Source organism: Simochromis diagramma, unplaced genomic scaffold (genome assembly GCF_900408965.1).
Source record: "Simochromis diagramma unplaced genomic scaffold, fSimDia1.1 OVJJ01000596.1, whole genome shotgun sequence".
NCBI classification, from domain to species: Eukaryota; Metazoa; Chordata; class Actinopteri; order Cichliformes; family Cichlidae; genus Simochromis; species Simochromis diagramma.
The window spans coordinates 23,354,188-23,367,737 of record NW_024387245.1 but is presented as its reverse complement, the minus strand read 5'-3'; the positions used below and the strand labels follow the sequence as shown (position 1 = coordinate 23,367,737).

At 40.5% G+C, this 13,550-nt stretch overlaps 1 protein-coding gene across 3 annotated transcripts in view; it reads left to right on the top strand.

Annotated features, from left to right (window-relative positions):
• The window catches only part of LOC120747473 (WD repeat-containing protein 7), a 101,735-nt gene that overhangs the window by 19,941 nt on the left and 68,244 nt on the right, over window positions 1-13,550 (top strand). For all 3 annotated transcript variants that reach the window (XM_040053373.1, XM_040053374.1, XM_040053372.1), the window contains exons 15-18: window positions 331-545; window positions 7,795-8,028; window positions 8,122-8,415; window positions 8,565-8,761. In XM_040053373.1, coding sequence (XP_039909307.1) covers window positions 331-545; window positions 7,795-8,028; window positions 8,122-8,415; window positions 8,565-8,761 — 940 coding nt within the window. The remainder of the gene's footprint in view (window positions 1-330; window positions 546-7,794; window positions 8,029-8,121; window positions 8,416-8,564; window positions 8,762-13,550) is intronic.

Genomic DNA, 13,550 nt, shown 5'->3' with positions numbered 1-13,550 from the left:
ACTAAAACAGTGAGTGCTAAAGACCTGCAGCTACAAGGAATTTAAACCATCCAATTAGCAGTTTCTTTCCATGCAAAATCTTTAGCTGGTCTAATTGAGAAATGAATGGGCACAATGAGAAAAAACAAGGCACTTATGTATTAGAAGTTAGCTGTGAATCTATATATTTCAGGTTTACTGTGCACAGGTGTACACCTGCAGGTGGGCCATGGTGAACCAGGGGGTGAAAATATGACTACAGAAAATATGGAAAAAATACCAGACTGTTGGTTTGTGTGTAGCTTGTGTCTTCTGAGGCTGAGGGAGATTTGTTTACTTGTTTGGTTCCAGGAGCGTTGGACCGCTGTGTAATGGGAATAACTGCAGTAGAGATCCTGAATGCCTGTGATGAGCTGGCTCCAGCTACTGTGGATGCTCTGAGCCACTCGGCGGTGAACCTGAAACAGGCGATGACCCGCCGCAGCCTGGCCGCACTGAAGAACATGGCTCAACACAAACTGCAGACGCTTGCCACCAACCTGCTGGCTGCAGACAACGCTGACAAGGTGAGGACGACCACTAAAAGTCACAAACACACTGGAAGAAATAAGTTAAACAGAAAAAGGCACAAAACAAAGAAATGTGCATATAACGGTTGACCTGTAGCATGTATACAGGAATATTTGTTTACCATCAGGTCCTGAGCAATCCAAATGCAGGCAACGCTTGTTTTTTCTGCACACTGTGAGGCTATTGGTATTTATTAAATTCAAAGGAAAGACCCTGACTCTCAGCCACCTGTGGGGAATAATGGTCTAGATTGTATTTGTTAGCTGAATTAACATGCTAGACATTTCAATATGTTAGATCAGTAAAGGGGTAAGCAAGCAAAATTGTATTTTGACAATACAGCAAAAATGTCAAAACAAATATCGTTAAAATGACAAGTTTTAAGCTGCTTTTTAAGACAGATCACTGAGCAACAGATCACACGTTTGCAGGTACACGTCTTTGGTCCTTATTATAGTTTTCGTTATACATTTATTGTTAAATCTGTTTACTTTAATATGTCATTGAGATTAGCATCTCTTTTTAAAGAGTCCTCAAAAACCCATATACAACAGTATAAAGAGTAGTGAGTATATTTTTAAAGCACCTGCAAGTACAACTGCAGATATAAATATAAACTGTTGCAGCGCCTTAGAAACAGGGGACAGCAGACAAGCCTGAGATCCACCTAAATGACTTGATGTTCTGTTTATGACCTGAAACTACTGACTGAGCCCATTAAGTTCATAGAGGTCACAGAAGACCATAGAAGTCGAAGGAGTCGCCCCCCTGGTGGTCATTAAAATAATAGAGGTTCCGGATTGACGTCACTTTCAGCAATCTGATTCAGATTGGGAATCTTTTCAACACTTTGTGGTAAATCCTGATTCTACTTTTATTTATTTATTTAGTTTTAGTTTAGTTATTTATTTATTTAGAAAACAAAGATTTGTTTTCTAAATCTTCTTAGACTGAAGCTGAGGTTTGTCAAATTGTTAATTTTTTCATTTCTACGAAGTTCAGATGTCTCTTTATGTTCCTCATATAATGATTTTCTCTTTGCATCATTCACCACACACACACACACACACACACACACACACACACACACACACACACACACACACACACACACACACACACACACACACACACACACACACACATCATCTCAGTCACAAAGCTGCTGGCTCAAGTCAGACCAATTAAAACTCTGCTGGAGACGACCCACAGGTCAACCGTACAGTGACTTCTCCAGGGAACGATGGTATTAAATGTCATAATGGTGAAAAAGAGTGAGTCCAGCGTTTCTTTTGAGACTTTCTGAAGACTAGCTTTTCAACATTTAAACCTGTACCAGCACAAATCAAACTACTTGAGTAGCCCTTTTTTTTTTCTCTCTCAAATCTTAAACTGGGTCCTAATTATTTATTTTTCTACTTTAAAATTACCCTCCAGAGCTTGTTTTTACATTTTTACCTCCTGTAGTGCCTTTGTGCTTTTTCCCCAACTTCCTGTGCATCAATACATCCTTTATATCCCCAGTTTTGAAAATGCGTGTAAGTTTATAGTAACTAAATAAAAACATAAAAAATGCAATTAACTACCCAGAACATAGATACAAAAATTGTAAAAGGAAAAAAGTTGCATAAAATCCTTTCAAATCACAAAACATTATTTTGAGTGTGCACATAACTTTGTTTTTGAGATACACCCATTTTTATAAATTATAATAAAAATGAAAATAAAATGCACACTGTGCACAATTTGCAAAAAGACAGTATGTACATCAAAATTCCATCTCCAAAAGTGCATAGTTCTCAGTGTCTGAGGAATTGAATTGAAATGAATATCTTTATTGTCATTGGTGCTTGAACAACAAAATCAACAAGTTGTCTTTGATCGGTGCTAAAAACCTTAAAATACCAATAAAACAACAGAACATTTACATTCATGACGAAATGACGTATAGAAAGTCACAAATTCAAACATGGAGCTTCAAAAAAACAAACTGCCTTTCCTGGGAAAATGATGTTGCAACCAGTTTTTACAGTTAGTGCTGTGCATGAAACCATGTAATGGCTCATGCTGATTACATGATGATGTATGGGAGCAGAGGCGTGCCTGTTGGCTCAAGTACCAAAAACCGTAGTTTCTCTAATGTCCACTAGAGGCTCACTCCAAAAGTGAGTCAATCCCACAGTCAGGACCACAAGAGAACCTGGGACTGTTGTGGAGATGAAACTAACATAGAGGAAAACTGAGTTAAATGTTTTATTGTGTCACTCTACCATAAAATGTCTTACATTTTGTGTTTAAGGTATTTTAATTATGAATATCTACCTTTTGAATATGACTGGAAATAATGAAACGAAGCTTTAAACACCGATCATACGTAATGAAGAATTATATTTTAGCTCACGGCACACCTGAGTTACCCTTTCTCTGCTGTATTCGGTAGCTTTCAGCTTCTTTGAGCTTCACCTGTGAGGGGACCACTTGTCAGACGTGATGATCTGATCTGTCCCGACAGTGGTAACCCCTCCCAAATGTGCAGCCCAGCACCGAAAACAAGCGCTGTGAATTATTTAGTGCTTGAACAGCGTTTAGTTTAGTTGCCGGTGCAGTTTGACTTCTGCAGGTTCACCTGGAACTCATTTACCTCAGGTCTCCTCTGCTCTAAGGGGTCGTTCTTTCTTTCTAATTTTCCTCCCTCCCTCCTGTTTCCTTCCACATGATAACCTTTGTGTTGTTTTCTCTCTCCTCTGGGTCGTCTGTGGAGAAACCCCCCCTCCCCTCCGGTCATAACTGCCCATAATCACAGCTCTTCTGTGAAAAGGCCAACAAACAACAGCTGTAATCTTTCTTCTCCTTTTATGTCAGAAATGCATCACTGTGCTTCACTTTCCTGCCTCCCACCCCCGCCGTCATTTCCCCCTCATGCCTGCTGAAATTATGGCTCAACATCACCGACTCCCCCCACCGTGTGTGTGTGTGTGTGTGTGTGTGTGTGTGTGTGTGTGTGTGTGTGTGTGTGTCCTCCCCTGCTGGGTGTAATGGTGGATAATGACCATGAAATGTCAGACTATCAACCCAAACATTTCACCCAGCTGACGTGTGTGTGTGTGTGTGTGTGTGTGTGTGTGTGTGTGTGTGTGTACAGTTGATGTCGGTTTGTTCCGAAGCTATTCTGCTGAATGTGCTGATCTGTGAATGTTTGTGTTCATGAGGAAAAACGACTGTATCCAGACTTTGGAGCTTGCAAGAATGATGTTTTAGGTCTTCAAACCTGAGTCTGAAGCTTTGCCAGGATCCAGGAAGTCAGTTTACTGGAACTCTGAGTTTGTTAATCCTGAGCTCAGGGAAACCGGAACTCTGAGTCAGGTGCCTCAGTTCCTCTGTGACTCCTCCCCCTCCTGCTGCACCTGAATTTAATCAAAGCGTTGATCTGCTCCTCTTCTCCCCCATCTAATCGTCTTCTTCTTCTTCTCTCCCACCTTTTTCTGCACCTCATTCATTGCCTCGTCTTCCTCCTTCCTCTTCTTTTCCTTCTCAACTTTCTTCCCTCTGCGTGTCCCCCTTGACCACTCTCTTCTTATTCACGTCCTCCTCCTTTTTCCTTCCTCTCCTCTGCTGCCTTCATATCCTCCTCCTTCCATCTTCTTCCACTTTCTACTTCTCTGCCTCTGCCCTCTACTGTCCTGTTCTCCTTTTCCTCCTCAACTTCTTGTCCTTTTCCACCTGATTCTCTGCCACCTTCCCCTCCTCTACCAACTTCTTCTCCACCTTATTCTTCACCTCCTCTTCATCTTCGTTTTCCTCTCTGTCCTTGTCCTTCTCCGCATTATCCTCCTGCCCATTCTTCTGTCTCCTCTTTTTGTTTTCTGCACAAATTCAAGCTAACTGTATCTCTCCTCATTTACTTAAATGATCTCATGCCTGATCCGCCTTTCTCTCTCGCTCCTGTCACTGTGTTTTTAACTCTATGTCCTCCTGCTGGATCTGTTTTGTAGTCGAGTCGTGTTTGACTCTAAGAAAGCTGCTCTTTGATCAGGAGAACAATTTCAATTCTGACTCTCTCACCCAGTTCTGAAGCCATGTTTCCTCACATCACACCGGCCTGCTTCATGTCTGAATTTTTATGTGTTCATAAATGTTTCTTCATCCTCAAACTTAAATATTACAGACCGCACTCCACTGTAGAGATAAATAGTGATGCAGTGCTGCAGACTGCCTTTAGATGGCAGTGTTACTCCACCAAAATGGAGCCTCCCTCACACAGACACAGGGATGAGGCTCCAGTATCAGGAAAAATCAAAGACATCTATGAAAATAAGAACTAACTTCTTAGTCTGAAGCCAGAAACCAGAATTAAAATGATCCGAGCAGGAGTCTAGCCGTTCTTTGAATAAAATACTTCATAAACGTCCTCAAATGTATGTTTTTCTGTGCATGCACCAGCGTACCAGGAAGCTGTCTAATAGACCGATAATAGTGCCGATATTTATCTACTTCACATCATTTTTTTTCATGTAAATGATAAGGAAAAAAAAATAAAAGGACAAGTAAAAATATCAAAATGAACCCAGATTTGATCAGTTATACATGTTTGAAGAATACACTGAATTTATGAGCACATCACTGTTTTCAGCACCACTTTTCAAACGCACACAAAGACATACAACACGTCAGCCCTCAGGGAGGACCAGCCTGTCAAAGCTGTGATGTCGCTGTGTGTGTGTGTGTGTGTGTGTGTGTGTGTGTCCCAGCTGCAGGTGTATTGTGTCTCTCGGTCAGTCAGGACGTGTCTTTACCGCTAATTATTGTTCTCGCCCACACAGTCACATCCAGCTCGATACAAAGAGCTTCAGGCAAAAGAAAAAAAAAAAAAGTACTTAAGTGCAACAAAATGACCAGTGATCAGTGAAGGTACAAATATGAAAATAATACCAGAATTTTACACAAAGTCAATCAGTATTCAGTGATCCAGATACAAAACAAGTTATCACATAAAAGAATCAGTTCATCGTCACTTGTCTGTGCGCTGATTCATAGCTTGTGCCACGAAATGTTAAACTTGGTAAGCTCACAGAGATTTAACTGTTTAGAAGAAATGAGTCTGTAAATATGTTTATATTGAAGATTTTTAACATAATTTTAAAAATATTGGCCCCTGCAGCACCAAATGCTTAACTTCATGCTCAACTTCAATGTATTTAAATTTCACATTTTTAAGTAAAAACTCATAATTTCCAATAGTTAAGTTTTAAATTCACAAAGGAAAAAAACGACAACTGATAAGTTTTTACGGAAAAAGAAGGCAAAGAATATCAGACCCCTTGGGGAACAAATGTCAAATTGACAAAAGCAAGGCAAATTTTTGTAAAACACATGAGCAAATTTACACGATAGTGGTACATTGTCGAGGGGAAAGGGAAAACGGAGACAAAATTGGCAAATTATGAAAGAAAAACGAGGCTTATTGCCGAGAGGAAAAAGCAAAGTTTGAAGTCTGTGTTTGTTTAAAGTCACTTTCCTGTAGTTTATTTTAAAATGTGGAGAGAAAATTAAACACGACATGACTATAACAGTGAGTTAACTCTAAATGCAAGTAAACAGGAGGAAGATTCGGTGAGGAATCAGATGTTTTCTGTTTCTTTATGTATCTTTAAAGAAAGATTTGATGCAATGCTGTGGTTACAAAGGTAAATGATAGACATGATGTGACGTGAGCTTAGACGTGAAAAGAAATGGGCTTAACTCTGGGTCTGAAAAGTGAAGTCGGTGCTTTCGTCCCTGAAACCTGCAGCCTGTGGAATGAGAACCGGGTTGCTTCACTTGATCTATGGGAAAATGAGCCTTCTGTGAGTTTCCTGAGAAGTTTATGGACTCTGTTGTTTGTCTTATTTAATAAAAAATGTTTGTTTTTGTAGATTTTGGCCCCTTTAGAGTCAAACAGAATGATTGTCAGGTTTCGTAGATCGGATTCACGCGCAGACCACTAGTGTCTTCAAAAGGTGCATTTATTTACAGTGTTCCTCTACAGTGGAATTCATATATACATATAATGGTGTCAAGGGAAAAGGGGCCGGGGTTCCAGGGTCCAGGAGCGAAAGAGGCAGGAGTCCAGGAAGGGAAGGTTTTCATTCAGCCCTCGCACATCTCCTCTCCTCTATCTCTCTTGCTTCCGTTCAGTCGCCATGCACAGGGAAAGAACAGGTCCAGAGGCGATCTATACACAGGCAGAAAAAACCCATTAGTTTCCTGGTTCAGACAGGCTCACAAACTGACTTTACAAAATACAGGACGACTGACGCTGATGGCTCAACGATCCAGCGACGAGTAGAGCAGACTCGCCCTCTTAAGAAGGGTTCCAATCTCTTATGATCAGCAACAGATGTGCTGATCACCTCCAGGTGTGTAGGCCAGGGGCAGGAGCCCATACTGAGCTCCGCCCCGGCAGGAGAAAGAGAGAATGGAAGAGGGCGAGAGAGAAAGGGAAACAAAAACAAAGCACCTGACAGCTGTCGAGGAGCGGAGACCATGACAATGATAGGGCAGGATGTGATGACTTGTCATGTTTCTTTTTCAAACACCATTGTGGTGATGGCAAAAAAGCTCTGTGATCTTAAGGCAAAAGGTTAAAAACAAAACAAAACATGGAGATAAAAATCCAGCTTTGGCCTTTTCTTTCCTCTTTATTTTCTCTCTTCATTCCTGTCTTAATCACCACCTCCTCCCTCACTTTCTCCTCCTCCTGTCTCCTCCCTTGGAATCGAAATCTAACAGGATCAGTTTAATTGCAGTCATCAGCTCATTAACATGGAAACGAGAAGCAAACAGCTCCATGCACATGCTGTCTCTTCTAATACAATTAAAATTGAGCCGAGTGTTAATATTAGTGGCAATTACAGGTGTGTGTGTGTGTGTGTGTGTGTGTGTGTGTGTGTGTGTGTGTGTGTGAATGACTGATCCTGTCTTTTGTCATTTAAATAATGAGCTTTTGATGAGGAGCTCTTGAACTTCTTAATTAAATTTATATCGACAATGGATCATTTAAATATATTTAATGTGAAAAGTATCACACTGTGATTGATTTTAAGCGCATGATTATGTTTATGTTCTCTCAGGTGGACACTTTATCTTATGGAGTCTCATATATTTGGCTTTTTTTTTTTGTTTGTTTTAAACTAATAATCGTGTTTCTCATAGTTGGTGCTACCTGCTATTTAATGTTCTTGAAACTGAACTCTGTCTTTCCACCAGGGCAACTTACCAAAATATTCCCACAATGCCTTGGTGGTCCAGGCGATGAAGACCAACCTGACGGACCCTGACATGCATGTGCTGTTCTTCGACGTGGAGGCGGTGATCATCCAGCTGCTGACGGAGGAAGCTCAGAGACCGAACCCCATGCTGGTGTCCCCGGAGACGCTACAGAAGAGCCAAGCTGGGGCTGATAAGGGCGGGTCCTTGTTGGCTCATAAAATCTTCAAACAGGTCCATAAACACAAAAAAAAAAATCCACTAATGAAGGTCTTTTATTAATGTATTATTTTTGTTTTTCATGTAAATAATTTCTCCTAAAACCAGGTGAAGGAGACCATGAAAGAGACCATTAAGGAGCACCTATTAGATGAAGATGAGGATGAAGAGGAGGAGATGAGGAGGCGCGAGGAGAAGTCCAAGTCTCTGAGTCTGCTGGAGTATAACCTGACGATGGACACAGCCAAGCTCTTCATGTCCTGCCTGCACGCCTGGGGTCTCAACGAACAGCTGGACACCATCTGTCTGGAACGACTGGGCATGCTCAGACCACACTGCCCCATCTCCTTCGGCTTGATCTCCAGAGGAGGCCACATGTCTCTCATGTTGCCCACCTTCAAGGTAACTGTCTGTTATCACCTGGGTTCCAGGTTTCTTTCCATGAAAGACATATCGTTGAGCATGGAGCATTTAAAAAGCTAAATCAATAGTTTGATAACAGGGCACCTGAAAATAAGAACCTCTTCTCTTTGTATAACTCCATTTCCCAGGAGTCTTTGCTTCGTCAGCTTTCCCTGGCGACAGGTCGGAAGCTATCTCTGTCAGACATAGTGGGGAAGGGGACATATGGTGTGTCGAGGGCTGTCACCACACATCACCTCCTCTCCGTCATCTCACTGGCCAACACTCTGATGGGCATGACCAACGCCACCTTTGTTGGAGAGCACATGAAGAAAGCACCGGCCAGGTAACAAACACACATGGACTAACTCTTAAAAGTGATTTATTTTTTATATTTGTTCTTTAAGAACTCTTATATTCAGAAGAGTTGGTTGAGCCCAAACTAAAGTTAAAAAAGTAAGAATGTTGGATGTATGATCTTGCAATGCTGTGATTGCAGCCATTCCCCAACTCTCTGTGAATGGTACTCATGGCCATTGATCAGTGGTCTTTGATCAGTGGTTGTTGATCAATGGTCATGAGAATTTGCTTAATTAAGATTAAGGAACTCACCTCCCAGCCCATTGTTCCTTCAGTGGTGCTGGTTTCAGTCATTATGCAAATGTACTGTTTATAAAATTGGGGAAACCTGCAGTCAGCTGAGACTGAAGAAGTCACTTGGATGAGTGACGAAACGTTTCTTCCACAAAACGCTACGTCCAGATGAACAGAATCAACTTTTGGAGATTTACTTACCTGGACGATTGAGCATATGCATCAAGACGAAATGTTGGATGTAGATTTACCTGGTCAGTACAAACTAATCTACAATGGCAGGATTTACTTCCTGTGGCTTTGCAACTTATGTTTTCATGTTAGCCATTTCTTGAAGGATTTTCCTTATGTGGATGGGTGGGTGGATTATATAAATGAATCAAGGGATGGTTAAATGGTTGGATAAAAAGATGGATGGATACATGAATTGATAAAAGGTTTGAAATATTGATGTTCAATGATTGGATGAATGATAAATGGTTAAATGCACAGATGCATGGATAGAAAGTTAAAGGGCTAATTATATAGTTGGATGACTAAATGGTTGGATGAAAGATGGTTGATGGATATAAGATGTTTTGGGCATGGATGGATGGGAAGATTCGATGTCTATTAGATGGATAATGACATGGATATATGTTGGATGGATAAAGAAATGTTGGATGTGTGCATGAATGGATAGATGGTTTAGTCTGTGGATGGTATAATTGATAGATAAATACCTGAATAAATTATGCATGGATGGTTTGGTGGATAAATGTTGGATGAGTGGATAGATGGCTAAATGGTTTGTTGGACTAACAGCTGGATGGAGGCAAAGTGGTTGGATGAATAGACGGTTGGATAGGTGGCATGTTGGTAGTTAATTACATAACTTTAAAAAATATATATATAATGTGCCATTAAATGAACCAAAAACAATATTAAAACTAAATGGAATGTGATTAATTCATATATTTATATTGTTAAGCTATCTTAACAATATAACAATATTACAATACATATGTAACAATACAAAAACATATGTAATGTTTTTGTTTTTACTCCCTTTGAACTTTCGCATTTTATACATTACTGTCTACTTCTATATTTACTTTTGATCTTTGTTCTTCTGTAGCTGGCCCACGCTGAGTAAACAAAGCTGCAGCAAACTTGTTTCGTCTTCATGTGGCTTTTATAGGATTTAAATTTCAAACTTTGTTCATCAGCTAAAAACAAACAGCAATCTGTGGAAATCAGTCTGTTTCAACACCCTGAATTGTGCACAAAAATGTATCCACATTTGTTTTAAATTGATACCAGTTTATGAACCCAAGTTCATTTTATCTAGAATTATCAGGCTGATAACACACAATTCTGATTCCAGCTTAAAAACGATATAACAACTGAAACTGCAGCAGAAACTGAACTCAAAGTGCAGGACATATACTATCCTACCACCAGCGGCTGAGCTCTGGCTACGTACGTGTGTGTGTGTGTGTGTGTGTGTGTGTGTGTGTGTGTGTGTGTGTGTGTGTGTGTGGCTGATTGTTTAGTCTGTCTGAGCTCTCATTGTGCTGTGAAAGATTTAACACAGAGGTCGAGGTCCTGCTGCTGCTGTAATACCAACACAACATTTCATCGTCCCGTCAACCCTGCTTCAAGGATAACTCTGCAGGGAGGGCGAGCAGCGAAGAGTCAGAGATGATAAAAACACAGGTCGAGGGGTAGTGAGGTGTTTGATCAGCCTTCATAAGTTTTCAGTCTATAATTGACTTATTTTTGTGGTTAAAATATATATTTTTCCTGCCATATGTATAGCTTTACAATGATAAATATTCAAATTAACAAAGGACAAAGTTCTTTTTTTCTTTTAAACTGTGAATTCAGAAATGAGCTGTCATGAGCTGGGATACATAACTGGAAATAAATACAAAAATACCAAAACAAGACAAAAGAAGAACCAGGCTGTTGTAATGGAATAAACACAAGTGATGCTGGGTTTGGGTGGGTGTGGTGGTGGTGATTCAAGAGTTGCAAGAGCTGTAAGTATTGTCAGAACACAGGGGGAAAAAAAACACAAATCATAGATTTGGTTCACAACACAAACATTGCCTAAAGTAAAGTTTGCGTAAAGGTATGGGCAGTAAAACAACTCACTTTCAGGCAAAATATTACCTGACGGGCCCAATATAAGATAAGTAAGGATTTTTTTTTTTTTTTTTTTTTTTTTTTATAACTGTGGATCAGGCAAACCTCTATTAGAACCCAAAACCAAAAATTACAGAGCTTTACTTTAGTCCCTGTAAAGTTTCGTCCTCTCAGTACTTTCGATGTCATTTTTGAACTCTTTCCCCCATAAAGACGACATTCGAGGACATCCGCTGTGCCCATAATGACGTGTTTTGACACCTCAGGATCTGTCAATAAAAACGTGGTTTGATGAAAGATTTTTTCTAAGGGTAATTGCCACCCTGATGCAAACTTAGTCATTTTGTTCAGTGAGCATACCTGTAATATGACAGAAACCAGTTCAGAAAAGAGCTTTAATGGTTACTCCTAAATAGGTTTTCAAGGGCTAAAGGGTTAAACCCCTTTATGTCTCATAGGTTAGGGTGGAAAGTACAGCTTGGATTCTAATCGTCATTAGAGTCTTGTCTAATATAAGTGACATAAAATACAGCTGTAAGGTGTCCTCAGTGTCAGTCCTGGGTCAGTTCTGAAATCCTTGAAATACAGTATTGTTGAGTTTACTCTAAAGTCATGATGACTTTTTCCCTCACAATCAAATCTGAAGTCCTTACAGCCAGAGCTAAAGCCCCATCAACTTATACAGTGATAAGTCTGAATCTCCTTAACATTCAAAGGAGCAGGTCAAATCATCTAATTTTGCCTCCTGGGTGCATCCGTCTCGAGGTTTAAAAGAACATGGTAGATATTCTATATCTCATCTGGGCTGGAAACACGTAGGGATCACAAAGAAGGGACTGGGGAATGTTACTGGGGTGAAGGACATCTTGAATTAGCCTGCTGCCAAATTCCAGAAAGCAGAAGAAAACTGGTGGCTGGATGTCAAAGTTAAAATCAAATCAAGTGTTTTTCTATTTGACTCCTTCTGCCATTGCATCCTGTCATTGGTGGCATTGCTGATGTCACGCTATTATCAGATTAACTTTCTGAGTAAGAAATTAAAGGAAGTCAAACTTTGTGGAGTAGATACAGTCACAGCTATAGCATGAAAAGTAAAAAGCAGAAGAACAAAAGACGTCACTCATAGGCTGACTTTCCAGAGAAGTTTATTACTTTCACATAAACCCGTAACTGTGCTTCTGTGGAGTGTCCAGATCAGAGGAGGTGATTGTGCAGCTACAAACAGAAGCTGAAGACTTCTTTATGAAGCTCAAACAAGGATCTTCTCTCTGGCCGTCTTCGCCTCGAAACTGCAGAACAGCAGTTGTGAATATTTGAAGTTGTTTTGGTTTTTGGCTTTTTCATGTTCCTCATCTTACATTTATGATAGCGGAAAAGCTTCCTCTCTGTGTGCTGGAGTTTGAAAAGAAGTATTCCTGAACTCTTTAAGAGTTTCAACAGCAGTTCCTCCACCTGCCTTTGCTTAGGCCTTCAGCTTGGCTGCCTGAGAAGGGACTGAATTAGCCTCAACCAAACCTCATTTAAGTGAATTTTCTAAGTCAACGTCTATGATCATATTGCCTTTTTGTAGGAGTCTTTAGCTCTTTCTTCCTCAAAACTATTTCTCTTGTCTTTCATGTCTTTGTCTTCACTTTGGGTGGATTCTGACAAGCTCCTTTTGGAAAACATGAGCTTTACCTTTTGGACATAAACTGTATACAGTGGGGCAAAAAAGTATTTAGTCAGCCACCGATTGTGCAAGTTCCCCCACCTAAAATGATGACAGAGGTCAGTAATTTGCACCAGAGGTACACTTCAACTGTGAGAGACAGAATGTGGGGAAAAAAAAAAAAATCCATGAATTCACATGGTAGGATTTGTAAAGAATTTATTCGTAAATTAGGGTGGAAAATAAGTATTTGGTCACCTCAAACAAGGAAAATCTCTGGCTCTCACAGACCTGTAACGTCTTCTGTAAGAAGCTTTTCTGTCCCCCACTCGTTACCTGTATGAATGGCACCTGTTTGAACTCATCATCTGTATAAAAGACACCTGTCCACAGCCTCAAACAGTCAGACTCCAAACGCCGCCATGGCCAAGACCAAAGAGCTTTCGAAGGACACCAGGAAAAGTATTGTAGACCTGCACCAGACTGGGAAGAGTGAATCTACAATAGGCAAGCAGCTTGGTGTGGGAGCAATCATCAGAAAATGGAAGACATACAAGACCACTGATAATCTCCCTCGATCTGGGGCTCCACGCAAGATCTCATCCCGTGGGGTCAAAATGATCATGAGAACGGTGAGCAAAGATCCCAGAACCACACGGGGGGACCTGGTGAATGACCTGCAGAGAGCTGGGACCAAAGTAACAAAGGTCACCATCAGTAACACACTACAACGGCAGGGAATCAAATCCCGCAGTGCCAGACG